The 14190-nt window shown below is 51.9% G+C and overlaps 5 protein-coding genes across 5 annotated transcripts; 3 read left to right on the plus strand and 2 right to left on the minus strand.

Moving 5' to 3' along the window:
* Positions 1 to 282: 282 nt before the first annotated feature.
* On the minus strand, positions 283 to 3709 carry GT037_003621 (uncharacterized protein; the record flags this gene model as incomplete). The annotated part of the gene is made up of 2 exons (XM_038928668.1): positions 283 to 885; positions 947 to 3709. 2 exons carry the CDS (start codon positions 3707 to 3709, stop codon positions 283 to 285), a joined length of 3366 nt encoding a protein of 1121 aa, XP_038788375.1.
* Positions 3710 to 4331: 622 nt separating this feature from the next.
* Positions 4332 to 5601, minus strand: GT037_003622 (calcium-binding mitochondrial carrier protein aralar2; the record flags this gene model as incomplete). The annotated part of the gene is made up of 2 exons (XM_038928669.1): positions 4332 to 5080; positions 5136 to 5601. 2 exons carry the CDS (start codon positions 5599 to 5601, stop codon positions 4332 to 4334), a joined length of 1215 nt encoding a protein of 404 aa, XP_038788376.1.
* Positions 5602 to 6110: 509 nt separating this feature from the next.
* GT037_003623 (ubiquinol-cytochrome c reductase subunit 7) lies at positions 6111 to 6692 on the plus strand (the record flags this gene model as incomplete). The annotated part of the gene is made up of 4 exons (XM_038928670.1): positions 6111 to 6226; positions 6305 to 6413; positions 6467 to 6520; positions 6570 to 6692. 4 exons carry the CDS (start codon positions 6111 to 6113, stop codon positions 6690 to 6692), a joined length of 402 nt encoding a protein of 133 aa, XP_038788377.1.
* An 804-nt stretch (positions 6693 to 7496) lies between these two features.
* GT037_003624 (dna glycosylase) lies at positions 7497 to 9049 on the plus strand (the record flags this gene model as incomplete). Its single annotated transcript, XM_038928671.1, has 5 exons — positions 7497 to 8219; positions 8349 to 8686; positions 8745 to 8810; positions 8866 to 8919; positions 8983 to 9049. The coding sequence occupies 5 exons, from the start codon at positions 7497 to 7499 to the stop codon at positions 9047 to 9049; spliced, it is 1248 nt and encodes a 415-aa protein (XP_038788378.1).
* A 2906-nt stretch (positions 9050 to 11955) lies between these two features.
* On the plus strand, positions 11956 to 13238 carry GT037_003625 (gpi-anchored cell wall organization protein ecm33; the record flags this gene model as incomplete). Its single annotated transcript, XM_038928672.1, has 3 exons — positions 11956 to 12013; positions 12069 to 12912; positions 12962 to 13238. 3 exons carry the CDS (start codon positions 11956 to 11958, stop codon positions 13236 to 13238), a joined length of 1179 nt encoding a protein of 392 aa, XP_038788379.1.
* Between the last annotated feature and the right edge of the window lie 952 nt (positions 13239 to 14190).

Raw genomic sequence — 14190 nt, forward strand, 5'->3', positions numbered from 1 at the left:
TCAAGGCGTTTTGTGTGGTACGATCTCAACTCTGTATAACAAGTCCTTTGTTTGGCGTATATGAGATATTTCCGGATTTCATACAGATGTATGAGAAGTTTTGACTTCAGATGGAACTCGCATGTTCATGGCCCAGCTCACGTGTAAGCTTTCTGATAGCCATCTAGAGCTAAGTTCGACTGGCCTTCCCCTTACGCATAGCCCTCGCTACATTTGAGAAGCTCAATCTTACTCCATCTTTCTCCTACACAAGATGCACATCCCTGTAGACCCCAAGTATTCCTACCCAATAGAATGCATAGCCATCGCCATCGCCCTAGCCTGGTCTTCATTCCGCCATATATTCTTCTTAGCATTCATCTTCAGCCGAAGCTCAATAGTAGAGTCAGTACTGAAACTAGACCGAACATTGGCTTCGTACAAGTGGGGTCTAATATCGTCCTCGCTAATGCCGTTGGCTGGCGTAATGGCCACGTCGGTGATTTGATTGATGTTGAGATGTGTAGTCGACACAAGCAAGGCGTCTATGTTCGAGTTATCGATCGTATCGTTGTCACTGTTTAAAGTCATTGCCTCTGAGGTTAGGGAGAGATAATACGATGATAGACTGCTTGCTTCTCCCATCGTAAATAGAACGTCACCCCCTCTCATATTGACGACAGGCTCGGCAATTACTCCAGTCTGTGTGTGTATTCCTTCTAGCCATTTCAGCGTCGCAGCATCCGCGGTATCAAATTCGTAGCATGTGTTCAGTCTATCGTGATATGGGGATCCGGGCGCAGGGCTTAGTGGGAGTACCTCTCTGTCGTCGCGGCGGACGAAGCATCTGCCTTCACTGTCTGGCAGATCAAACCGTGTTTGCGGCGTGCGTACTGCATCACTGGTCTAAATGCAAACGCGCGAGATTAGTATATGTCTCACATGCAGTTTATAGAGGTATGCTTACAGTGGCGAAAGTATGTTCCAATTGTTTGCTCACGGGAAGGATAATTGTTGACGCTTTAGGTGACGACGAACGTGCACGAGGTCCGCTTCTGACAAATCTCGTATGTTGAAGCCGTGTCGCACCTCTTGACCGATTAGGGCGACGGTTCGTGTCTGCAGTTGATGTAGCGGAGGATCCACCTCCGCGCAGGTCTGTAGGTGCGATGTCTCCCGGAATTGCGATTTCTTTCAACCTTCTTCCCCACCTTCCACCCCATTGCTTGTGCTTCGGTTCCTTGACTTTGTTTACTCTTCTGCCTCTCGGTGGCTGAACGCCAGCAAAAGTTGTCTCCGAGCTGGGTACTTGAGTCGATATGAGCATCCCTTTTGCCGCCGTGGAGAACGATTTACCATTTCTGGGCCATCCAGTAGCATCTGCTCCCAATCCTTGTGGTTTCTTCTCTTGGTACTCCGCCAGAGGATGCCGTTTCGAATACGTCTTGTATCTCGAGCCTGAAGGCGCAGCGAGAATCAAACGACTGATTTCCCCTGCCTTCGAAATAACTGTCTGCAAAGGGTTCTGACCTTTGATAGGAGCTGATTCAGCAACTCCTGGTGTAGATACGATAGAAGGGTAGCCGATGGTAAGGTACTGCGCGTTCCGCTGTTGGGGTACAACCTGAGCTTTAGCTGTGATACGGCCATAGCGAGGGAGATATCGCGATGGCGTAGGTGATCCAGGAGGGCGACGCTCATCCGAGACTGCCATACGCTCTAGTTCGTGCCGTCTGCCGGTTGATTGGCGTCTCATGACCGCAGTGAAGCTATCGTCCAGCACTGTTGTGCTCAGATCAGGCTCTCGCCGTCGCAGTTCCTCTTGTAGTCTTACGTTCACATCACATATACAATCTGCCTCTTTGTATCTTTGTCTCTCTTCTTGTATAAGTTGAATAGCACGCTCATGCTTAAATCTTCTGTACGCATCAGTTTTCTCCAAACCTAGCACGTCCATCAAGTTATCGTCCAAAGTCCCGGCGGATAGCAATGATGATGCTCGACAACTGTCATCATTAGAACTTTCGAACACGTCGGCTTCGGATGGATCGGCTCGCTGGCATCTGGGTGGGTTTGACAGTGGGAGTATAGGCGGCGGAGTAGGACGTTCTCTGGCCCACCTCTTGTTGTCCCTTGGGTTTACCATATGACTTCGCAATGTAGCATCAGTACCTTGATGTTCTTTTGACTCCACATTGTTCCATAAAGCGAATTTTCTACTCGCAACTGGATACGAAGGGCTCATGGAGTGACACGTCGTCTCATTCTCGCCTGTCGGCGCACTTTGAAGATTCGGTGGTGCCAAGGTTTTGTCGATTGGAGGTGACTGCGGTCCATCTCTTATTGGTAGAGACATTTGAGGCCCAAAATACTGATTCAAGACTGCCTCGGTACAAGCCCTATGAATAGAGCTATCGTTCGTAACTCCAGAGTCCGAAGTATTCGAGCCTTGCCTTGTGCCTATCTCTCTGAAGAGTTGGCCATCTCGCCTTTTATCGACGGTACATGGTCTCCTTGGCGTCTCTTCTGTTATCTTGTCAACCTTGCCAGCGCGACTGATCTGGAACTGCGATCGCACACTTTGCGGTGCTCGACTTTCCGGACGTTCGATATAGTGGATCGGAGAAACAACTCGAAGAATACCCTCCTTGTCGACAGATTCTTGCAAAGAAGTAGAACCAAATGGTTGGTCAATCTCATTGGTGTCAGTTGTCTTCCAGAACGATTTGAAGTCGTTCCAGCCTCCACCACGAAGATGTACGATAGGTGACGAGATATCCGGTTCAGAGTGTTCCTGACTGTCCGATACGGCCCGTTTAACAGGCGATGTTAGTGGGGAATGTATCTTCAAATAGTCCAGCTTGTTCGAAGCTATGTAATTGCCATAAGCATCCCTCCCATTGCTCAACGGAGACATTGGGCGTATAGGCCGAGAGAAAGGGCTGCCTGGTGGTGTGTATTCTCTATTCCCAGTCGAAGGAGACATTGGTGGAAAGAGCGAGAGATTGACATGTCTCGAAGGGAAGGGGCGATCAGAATTGCTGGTGGCCTGCCTTGGGGAGCCTGGCTCATCAGAACGAGGGCTGAGAAGCTCCTGTGCGGGCCAACCCGGCACATTTGTATCCATCTTCTCGGCACTGTAGTCGGAGGGTGGTAATGTGTTGTTGGAGTAGATCGCGTGGTTCGTGCGGTTCGCAGAAGTTGTGCCGTCGTGACTTCCTCGTAGAGAAGGCACGCATTCCCGCACCCCGATTTGCCCGAAAAGACTCTCACTTTGATCTCCTGTAGCGTTTCGACTGTAATTAGTTGCAGCTGTCGAGGATATCTTTAATGGATCTAATCGTAATATCTTTGGGTAACCATCGCAGTAGCTCACTTTGGACTCAACTTCACTGGAGCACATGTCTCCCAGAGTGCTACCTGTTTGCCTTCTCTCGGTCATCGTATCGGTCTCTTTCCCACTATCCCAGCATGAAGATTCTTTCTTGCTATTCATGTTCTTGTCGCCCAGAATTGCACTGACTAAACTCTGTGTTTCCGTCAACTCATGATCAAACTCTTCGAGGAGATTCAGAGAAAAAGGAAACGATGGGGCGCCCTTAGAGTTTGTGGACATAGAACGGATAGCGTGCAAACGTTTCTGATATGCTGATCCGTTTCGTAGGTGGCTGCGGATGGGGATAGGCGGGGGCATTATATGTGGCTCTGCGGGAGCTGTACAATGGGCCATGACGGTGGGATGTCGACAAAAACGCCAGGATCGACAATGCGAGTCACATAAAAAGGATATAGCCTGGCAAAGGGTGTGAAGTTTAGGACGTGAAGCATGGACAATTCAGAGAGGGATGACCTGCATGACTGTAGGAAGCACGGTTTGTGGCGTGGGTGTTTGTCAATTCAACATATGTGAATCTGGCCTCGCTGATCTGCGTGTAGACACGTCGACTCACCGTCATTGGTGGTGATCAAGACTCGAATGTATGCGGTGCTGCGTTTGCGATGTTGACCGCCATGTTGACATGCTTTGCGCAAGGGTCTGATAAAAGTATACATGTTAGGGGCGTTCTCATAGGTAGTAGTATATTTACACAGTCATATAATTGGTTGCCTCGATCAAGTGTTAAATGAGCTTGTACTTGCGAGAACCTATAGAAAATCAACCGTATTGTCCTACAAACGCCAAAGCTTTAATGCTGACAATGCCCGAAGATGCTGTCGTGTATGTACAGACGTATAAACAAGCAGAACAGGAGTGCTCACTAGGATATCTCCACTCCTAACCCACGACTAAACGCCATGTAATATGCCCATCGGTTCATGTGAAGTGGAAGGCGAGACCCAGCTGTCCGCCATCACTCGACTTCATGTTGTAGTTTCTTACCCTCGTTCTTGAGTTTCTGGTGTACGGCCTTGAGCGACTCGAATGTTAACATGGTCGTGACCGCCGCAGGTACAGCGCGGACCATGTTAGTGCCCATTCCGTTGTAAAAGGCTCTCCATCCCTCTTCTTGAAGGATGACGGTGCATGTTCGCAAGATACCGCGATACCTCGGTAAGTTTATCATACCATCCGACGAAGCTGTGCCTGGTGGGCGAGTGTGAAACCGGTCGTGTTGGCCTCCCCGGAACGATACATGGTTGTCCGAGTGCGAGGGAAGCGACCGTTGCTGTGTCTGCAGCCGAGTGCGTAAGACCTCGTGTGGGTACGTCGCAGAAGTCGCAGTCATTTTGCTCAAGACTGTTGCCAATGCAATAGCAAACCAGTGCACATCTTCTGTCTTGGCGTCTGTCTGGCCCATCTCCAGACCGGTAAACTTCATCTTGAGAAACTCATATAGCGGGAATTGGATAGCGACGTGGGTGAGGCCAAGCAGTGCAGGTGTAAGGCCTGAGTAGAAGGACATGATGCCTTCCTTGAGGTACATCTTGCGAAAGGCATCAAAGGTGCTTGTGTAGTGCCAGGGTGGCCGGTGTTCGGGCGAGGCGCGGGCGCTGACTTGGGACATGAGCCTTGTCTTGACGACCCATATGGGATTTGTGACTAGCGTCGAGCAACCACCAGCGAACAAAGAGGCGATGGTCCTGGCCAGCCATTTATTTTCTGTAGATTGAATCTTGTCAGCAACTGGAACTCGGACGCCGAGTGCACTACTAACCCATCTGAGGATAGAGGACGTTTTTGGTAGAGTCATAAGTGCTCATGTAGACAGCCCAGGTTGGAATGTATCCGAGCAGCATGGGGCCGAGTCCTCGGTACAGGCCGCGCATGCCATCCTCGATCCATATGACGCGTGCGGTGCCGGTCAGGCCTTTGTACACTGCGCGCGTTGGGCCAGTATACGTCCTGGGGCGGAAAGAGCCCTGCGCTTGCAGGCGGGTCTTGATGACATCGAGCGGGCACGTTACAATGCCCGAGGCAACTCCAGCAGAAGCTCCGCACAGTGCATTGACGGAGCTATCGGGGAGTTTGGAGACCCTGACGGCGAGAGCGGCAACGGGCGAACTCCACGTACTGTGCGTGTTTGGGGATGACATATCTCGCGGTCCAACTGTCGCGGCGGATGGCGCATACCGATCGGGAACTTTAGTCGGGGACGGCGGCTCGGAATCAGTGGTGGACATTGGGGGTACTGCAGTCGTCGACTTGTTAGGGCCATTCGCGCCGAGTGCGGAGACAGAGGGTGCATGCATACAGGCCGTCGTCCCCTTTGCGGTGCCTCAGTGTTGCGGAAACCCCGCAGCACTCGAGTAACACGATGACTAGCGATTGTTCGGCTCCATTGACAGGCGGACGGAGCGTGAGGAAGTCGCCGAGGGGATGGTCGTCGGCCAGCCTTTGCCTTTAACGTGAGCGATGTGCGCGAGTAAGGCTGAGGGGTTGGGTTGGGGTGCAGAGCTGGGTTCGTGGATCAGACGTCAGAGCTAGCGTGGAGCACGAGTGAAGTTGCTTTGGTGGGTGGAGACCGGGCGCTGATTAAGGCGAAGGCCTTCTGCGGGCCAAGCGCTGCCCGCCGGCCTATTGGCTTTCGCTTCTTTCGCATTACGACCTCACCACCTCCGACCGTCAAAACTGCAATTGACGACAGCACCCGCCTGCGACTACCCGGATCCGCCGTCCAACAACCGCAACCATGTCTGCCCCGTCTCTCGCCCCCTACATCATGAAGCGGCCGTGGCTGCAGAAGTGGATGAAGCCGCTGGCCAACTGGTACTGCAACGCCGCCGGCTACAGGCAGCTCGGTCTGAGGTACGGAGCCCCCGATACGCATGCTATGGAGAGGACAGCGGGCTGCGAACCGATGGGCTGACGGGATCCGTGATGCAGGGCCGATGACTTGCTCCCTGAGGAGAACGATGTCGTGCAGACTGCCCTGAAGCGTCTCCGACCACAGGAAGCCTACGACCGTGTCTTCCGTCTGCGCCGAGCTTTCCAGGTACTGCCAAACCAGATATTCAGGACACGGCAAGCGTCGCTAATCTACCGCAGCTCTCCATGTCCCACCAGCTCCTGCCCAAGGAGGAGTGGACCAAGGCTGAGGATGTACGAGTACCGCCCCTACCATCAACACCAGACGCTGACAATGCACAAGGACACACCATACCTTTCCGAGCTCATCACCGACATCGAGGCTGAGATGCACGAGCGCGAGGACCTCGAGGCTATGGTTATCCAGAAGAGGCAGAAGAACGCCGCCGCCAGCAGTGGACACTAGATTGTACATATCGAGTCTGGCATGATCAATTGGAAGCTTGGTGGATCGAGTCTGAGGGCCGCGCGATAGAGTGTACCATACCAACTTTTTTTTGTACAGGACTCATCTCCATCAGAGTATGCTTGTTCGTTTTCTCTCTAGGCGCTTTCATGCGCTTCTACAAGCCTTGGCACACTCGCAAGTTGGTTTGTCTTATTATGTGCTAACAATGACTTCTTTTGGACGGTAACGCCATGACTCTAGTGTATGCGCCTGGCAAGCGTTGACAAAGCGCAACAAGCTCGGCATATGTGGTGCTTCTTCATCTATCCATCGTAGCAAGAGAAATGAAAGGCCAAGTCTGTACACGTTACAGCGACATGTGTTCATGCGTCCCTTCCTTATGTCATGCAATTTCTTGATACCCAATTATCAGGGACAGGAGGTACCAAGTGCGCGGCCAAAAAGAACAGAGATGGAATGTGTGTAACATGCAGTGCACATCATACGAAACGGATTTACTACAGGCCGTTATGAGAAGCGGACCGTGTGTCGATCGCTTCAAACGAGAATGCCGAGTGTCAGGGTTCCGGATATGTCAGCGCCACGCTGTCATGTGCTCAGGCGTCAGCTCAAGCGCATCGCGTCAGTCTCTCAATCCACGCAACTAACAACACTACATGATTCACCAAATTGTATCAACAGCAAGAGTATTAAAGCAGACGGTACGTTGTCGCACCCTTGTTCCCATCATATATCCTAACCAAATGACGTCAGACCTCCCTATTCACGAGAACGACTGACATTCTGTACAAACCTCAAAACATGTCTCTGAGACGCTCAGCTCGCGTTGCAAGTAATGTCATGCCAGTACCATTGGATGTCAAAGCCCAGGACAGTGTTGCGAAATACGAGAAAGTCAGCAAAGCGAGTGTACCTGCAAAGAAGCGCAAAACCACAAAGGCGCCTGCCAAAACATTACACGATGCAACCAAGAGCGAAAGTACTACCAAAAGAGCAGAAAGCTCGGATTCAGTGAATCCAGCTTCATTCCTCCCAGCAACGCCCCTACCCAAGAAGCGCAAAGCGGTATCGAAGTCAACATCAGAACCAGAATCGCCACTAAGACCACCATCATTCACACCAACACCTGCTGGTGCTAGCATCTACTCCTCTACGTCTTCGTTCTCTCACTCTGATCCCACCGCTCGACCAGCAGCTCCTCACACCACAAACGCCAATTTGGCCACTCCAAATGGCTCGCACGTGGTGCAAGCGTACGCTTCGTCTCCTGCAAATCCTGCGGACCCTTCGCCTGCCAAGAAGCGAAAAGCAAAAGAGATTGTCCCGCCGGATGTTGGTGCCATTCCCCCCGCGAGCACGGACATCGATAATCTGTTGAAAGACGCAGAGGAGTTCCTTATCAAGACAGATTCTAAATTAGAAAGAGTCGTAAGAGGACACAAGTGTGAGATTTTTAGTCCAGATGGATTGAGAGAAGTAGTGAGGCCGTTCGAGTCGCTGGGAAAGGGGATTATCGGACAGCAAGTAAGTATGGCTTGGTAATATTGTTTGTCATCAGGAAAATCGAGGAGAAATATGCAGAACGAATCGCTGCAGATCATTATAGAGGAGAAGAGTTTGGACGTATGTGTATGACTAACAATCTACCTATAGGTATCAGGCCAAGCAGCCGCATCAATTCGTGCAAAGTTTACTGCTCTCTTCCCTGAGACACACCCTTCTTTTCCTTCTCCCGCCCAGGTTCTCACCAAAGATATCCCTACATTGCGTACAGCAGGTCTCTCCCAACGCAAAGCAGAATATATCCATGGAATCGCCGAGAAATTCTCGGCCGGTGAGCTCTCCGCTGAGATGCTGGTTAGTGCTAGCGATGAAGAGCTCATCGAGAAGCTAGTAGCGGTGAGAGGATTGGGACGATGGAGTGTAGAGATGTTTGCTTGTTTTGGGTTGAAGAGGATGGATGTTTTCTCGACTGGAGATCTTGGTGTACAGTGAGTTATTTCCATGTTTTGGAGAATTCGTTGAACAAGATGATTGACGTGTTTGCAGACGAGGCATGGCCGTATACGCAGGCCGTGATGTAAACAAGCTCAAGAACAAGGGTGGGAAGTGGAAGTATGTACTCTTCATGGAGTTTCATGTATCGGGCAGTCCACTAAACGCAAAGCAGATATATGACCGAGCAAGAGATGCTCGACATGGCTTCCAAGTTCAAGCCATACAGGTGCGTCTATCTCTACTGCAAACTCTTCTTTACACACACGTTAACCCATCTCCTTGCTGCTAGGTCGCTCTTTATGTGGTACATGTGGCGGATTGCCGATGTGGATCTCACTGTTCTGCAGAAGACTTGATCAACAGGAAGTGACCATTGTGTTGGGTCACATTGGTCCTTGCGGTAGGATAAGCATGTACATCATGTGGTCTATGTGTGGTGGTGGGGTGATGTACTGCTGGGTAGAAGTGGGGCGTGGGTCGCGGGCGGTACAGGCCGTTTCCCCGCTGGGCATAGAACACTTGGTTTATGGATCAAACATCTCGTAGAGTGCCCGTCAACACTTGTGATTCATTCGATGCACAAGGGTTTGTTGCTCAGATAAAACACCCAGACAGGAGGTTGTTCTTGCTCGTAGGCGCACGGAAATTGTCATCCGACATCTTTCTGGTTGAATAAAGATAACATGTCATACCATTCTGGTATGCTTGGCCTCGAATATTCACAGCAAGTTAGCTTCAAAAGCAGATAATGCCAAATGCATGCTGCCATTGTGTTCCTCTGTTTGGTTGTTTCCATTCGTAAAGGCAATTCATGCTTGCACCAGCCGAGCGGGACGGCGTTTGCACGACAACAGCCATCACTGGCAGCCTGCAACGATCTTAGTGCACCATAATAGTGGCAAGACGACTATACGCGCTAAACGGTTTGTCTTCGGTCTGGATTGTGTTACTCTCTTGCTATTGAGAAGCGCTTTACCTGACGCTGTGTATAAAGTACTTGTATGTTGGTTTGCATACGACAAGAGAAGAGTACACTCAACGACAGAGGGGGTACACAGGTCAGGGGGCGAACGGTGGTTAGATGTAAGTTGTGACTGTATGAAATTTATGTGGGACATGTGCTGACTTCTTATCCCCACCTTTGCAGTGGTACAGAGCACAGGATTGCAAAGCTAAAGTACTCTTCTCGGCAACATCGGATCAGTTTTGATATGTGCGAGATGCATACAGCACCCGTGTGCACTTCATGGTCTATAGCTTGGCTCATCGCGCTATGGGTGAAGTTTATGGTGAAGCGACTTCGTTAAGTAGTAGGTCAGTTGTTGACCACTAGAGTTTGCGGCTGAACTTATTCAGTTTTTTAAATTCTCCCGGTTGCGGATCTACGACGCTGGAATTCCCGATGTCCTTCCGGCCGTCATCTGTGGAGGCACATGAAACGGACCCACCAATCGGCCGGATAGTTTTGTACCAGTGATGCCGCGCAATGAGATGAACAACAGAACGACCCGAATCAGGGAAGGTTGCAGCGAATATCCCCTCATTTTGGAAGAAGTAACCTGACAAGCGATGTCGACCACACTGACGTTGAAATGACAATAAGTTGGATTGGTCTACAGAGTTGCTCAATTCGAGCGTCGCGCCTGGATAGCTGCAAGCATTAGAAGAATGGCAATGTCGATAAGCAATGGGTAATTCTGGAAAAACCCAGGCACTGGAACGGTAGCAAATGGCGACGTCATATTAGCTGATGGCAGCGACACATGAAGCTGGGTACGTGCCGCGTGGGTGGAGAACAGAAGCCTGAGGCTGGAAATGAGAGACTAATCAATGCGCGTCAAGCAAATAGCTTGGCCGGATGGATCAATGGTGAGGCTGTTCCTCGGGGGGACGGTCGATAAGCGAGCCGGTTCATCGCAGGAGGATGCGGAGTGCTGGAATAGCGAAATGAGTCAACAATGCAGGTCTGCTGGGCGATATGGACATAAAGGGGAGACGGGTAGACGAGGCTCAAAGCAGTCAGCAAGCTCGACTAGGCAAGCTCGAGAGGTAAATATAACAGTTGCTTTTATTGTTCGGCGTTGAGGTTGGGGCTCGAGAGATTGCAACGGCTGCGCTTTGCCTAAAGCGGATCGGATGTAACCGCATTGAAACCATTGGGTAGGAGCTCATGCCAGGGTGGGCAGGGGTGGGGGACATGGTCAGAGGCCGCGCAATTCACGGTTGCTTGTTGTGTTTCGAGTCGGCCAGACGGTGGCAAAAGAAGAGCTTTGGATGCGCGGACATGGAGCGAAGGTGCCGCATTGCCGTTTGGTGAGCGGTTACCAGCAAACACTAAAAGGTCCGTCGACAATGGACAGAGACGTTGACGAGCAACGGATTGCTGCGGGCAGTCTAGCGGATGGTCGTCTGCTAGGGTGTCGGAGCGGCGATCCAAACGCCATAGGCTGTTTGCATGTGGTGCATGTGCTGTGCATGGAGCTTATCAGGGCAGGCAGCGCGTTCAGAGCTTGAAATTGGGAGCAGCGCGCTCGGCATGTGAAGCTAAGATTTACAAGCAGCGGGAGAGAAGGGATCATGGATGGGGGAGCATGGCGAAGAAATGGTAGTCCTCGCCTGTCAAACCACACTGTGGCACTCCGCACGCGCGGGACAGGCCCTGGGTGGTGCAGTCATGGCGACACATTATGCGGGTAGCCACGAGCGTGAGCGCGACCGCGAGCACGAACAAGTGCGCTCGTCGACGACTTGCCCAGCTGTCCGTTGGCGGCAGGACAATCAGCAGCCAGGGCAGGGCAGCAGCTTTCACTGAGCGAGCTTGCTTGCTTGCTTGCTTGATCGATGATGGTGGGCACGCTCTGGCCGCCTATGATCTCCACCCGGCTCTACTAGCGTAATTAGCGCCTGCCTGGCCTGGCACCACCGCGCTCCCCTTTTCTCGCGCCGCGCCCCATTTGAATGCCTTTCTGCCCTTCCTCCCTCAGTCTTCACCCACATTCGCTCGCTACAGACGAACGCGCCTTCTCCATTGCGCCTCTGGGACTACTCCATTTAATACTGCCTGCTTTACTTGTTAATTCTTCCTCTCGCTCCAGCATCTTTCGACCACGACCAAACAGCCCGCCGAACCCACGCAACTGAAACGGAGCGAGTAGTCTTAATATCCCAGGTCCGTGTTGCCCAGTCCACCTTTCTCAATCGCCTCTGTCGACGCGTCCGCTGACTTTTCCTCCCAGTTACCAACCCACGCAAACTACACAAAATGCCTTCCATGCTGAAGATCGCCCTCCCTGCCCTGGCTGCTGCCAGCGGTGCCTACGGTACGCTCTACGAGATCCCATTGACTGCTTCGTTGCTTGCTAACAAGTCCGCCAGCTGCTTGCAGTACGTCTGCCACCATGACCATCCAGAACGCCGGTGACGCCAGCGCCATCGCCTCGTGCTCCACCTTCTCTGGTAACATCGCCATCGCGACTGGCGTTACCGACGACATCTCCCTCAACGGCGTCAAGAAGATCGACGGCAACCTTGTTGCCACCGACAACTCCGACATGAAGCAGATCGGCGCCAGCGACCTCGAGGAGCTCGACGGAGAGATGCAGCTCGATGGCCTCACCCGTCTCTACGCTGTCAACTTCCCCAAGCTCAAGAGCGTCGACTCCATCAAGTGGAACGCTCTGCCCAACCTCCAGGAGATCGGCTTCACCGCCGAGGTCACCAAGGCCAACAAGGTTGACATCCAGAACACCGCTCTTCGCTCGCTTAAGGGCATCAACATCGAGGAGGTCGACACTGTTTTCATCGCCAACAACGGTTACATTGATGAGATCTCTATGCAGCTTGGCAACGTCTCGACCTCGCTAACTCTTGCCGACAACAACGAGGCTGTCAAGGTCGACCTGCCCAACCTCATCTGGGCTAGCAACCTGACCTTCCGATTCTGTGCTTCAGTTTCAGTCCCCTCCCTCGAGCGCTTGAACGGCTCTCTCGGTCTCTACAACAACGGTTTCGAGTCATTCGCTGCTCCTAACCTTACTTCCGTCGGCGAGGCTGTTGCCCTTGTCGCCAACGAGAACCTGTCCAACGTCTCTTTCCCCATGCTCGGCAAGATCTCTGGCAACCTCCAGGTCGCCAACAACTCCAAGCTCATCGAGGTGGATGGCTTCCCCGCTCTTAAGAGCATCGGCGGAGCTTTCGACATGAGCGGTAACTTCACTGAGTAAGTCTTCTTTGAATCGACTGTCGTGCAAATTACTGACCCTTTGTAGCGTCTCTACCCCCAAGCTCAACAGCGTTTCGGGTGCCTTCAACCTCCAGTCCACCGACAACGTCACTGAGACTTGCGCTACCTACAAGCCCCTGAAGGAGAAGAAGCTCATCGAGGGTGGCTACAAGTGCGAGGGCAAGCTCATCGACCCCGCTGGTGAGGGCCACAAGGGCACCAAGCAGGGTGGCTCCGATGACTCCACTGGCGCCGCCTCGACTCTCAGCGCTGCCACTGGTGCTCTCAGCCTTGCTGCCATGGCCGCTGTTCTCCTTTTCTAAAAAGCTCATGACGCTGGCGTTCCTTAATTGCATAGACCACCCCTACCATCTGACTTTCTTTGATAGCGTATAGCATCAAGCGAACAAGCGCTGACGTTGGAGTTCAGCATCTGAGGACTGAAGGGCTTCTGGGGACGGTTTCATGGTTCAGCATGTAACAATTGTATGTATCACTTGGCTACGAGGGTCGAGCAGACTGTTAATCCGCAGTACACTTAAGTCTGCTCCGCGACACGGAGTGCAGAATTGCAGAAGGAGTTGCTTTATTTGGGATAGTGGCATGCAGTCTTTCTCTTTAACCTTGCTCGTATTCTTCGTGATGTGTGTCCAAGTTTTGGTGCTTCGATATTTGCCAGTCATTGTAAACTTGTGTCTGCTCAAGAAAAAAAAAGACTTACTTAACTCTCACAACAGATCAGTAGCACTGAAACATGGCCATGTATCATATGTGCCTGAGATGTTATCTTGAACGTTGTAGTCCCTTCGCCGTGATCGCCGTCTAAATATGAGTGTTTGATAGGAACACTCTAGACTCCCGGACACTCCATACAAACCTCACATCAGTTTCACCTTTGACCGCCAGAGCAGAGCCACCAGCCACTGCGGATTCGTTGAGACCTCGACAAAGTCACGCATGCGAGAAGGACAGTCCCATAAAGGCCCAAATCAAAGTTTGTCATGGCGAGTAGCTGCTTTCCAGGCGTCCCGAGGCGTATCACATGCGTGGTAAGACGGAAAGCGGGCTCTAACGTGCGGGCCGCAGTGGCTAAGTTCGTATAACAGATGACGTGGGTAAACAAATGGGCCTCTTTTGTAAATATCACAGACTGCCCAAGGCCAATCACGCTGCAATGATCCTATGTACCTGCGGCCTGTATAATGCAGCCTCGCTCTTGACAACCGCGGCGCGGTAGATGTTGATGTTACCGACACATGTTTTCACGTGCGCATC

This window comes from Alternaria burnsii (genome assembly GCF_013036055.1).
Source record: "Alternaria burnsii strain CBS107.38 chromosome Unknown 730, whole genome shotgun sequence".
Classification (NCBI taxonomy): Eukaryota; Fungi; Ascomycota; class Dothideomycetes; order Pleosporales; family Pleosporaceae; genus Alternaria; species Alternaria burnsii.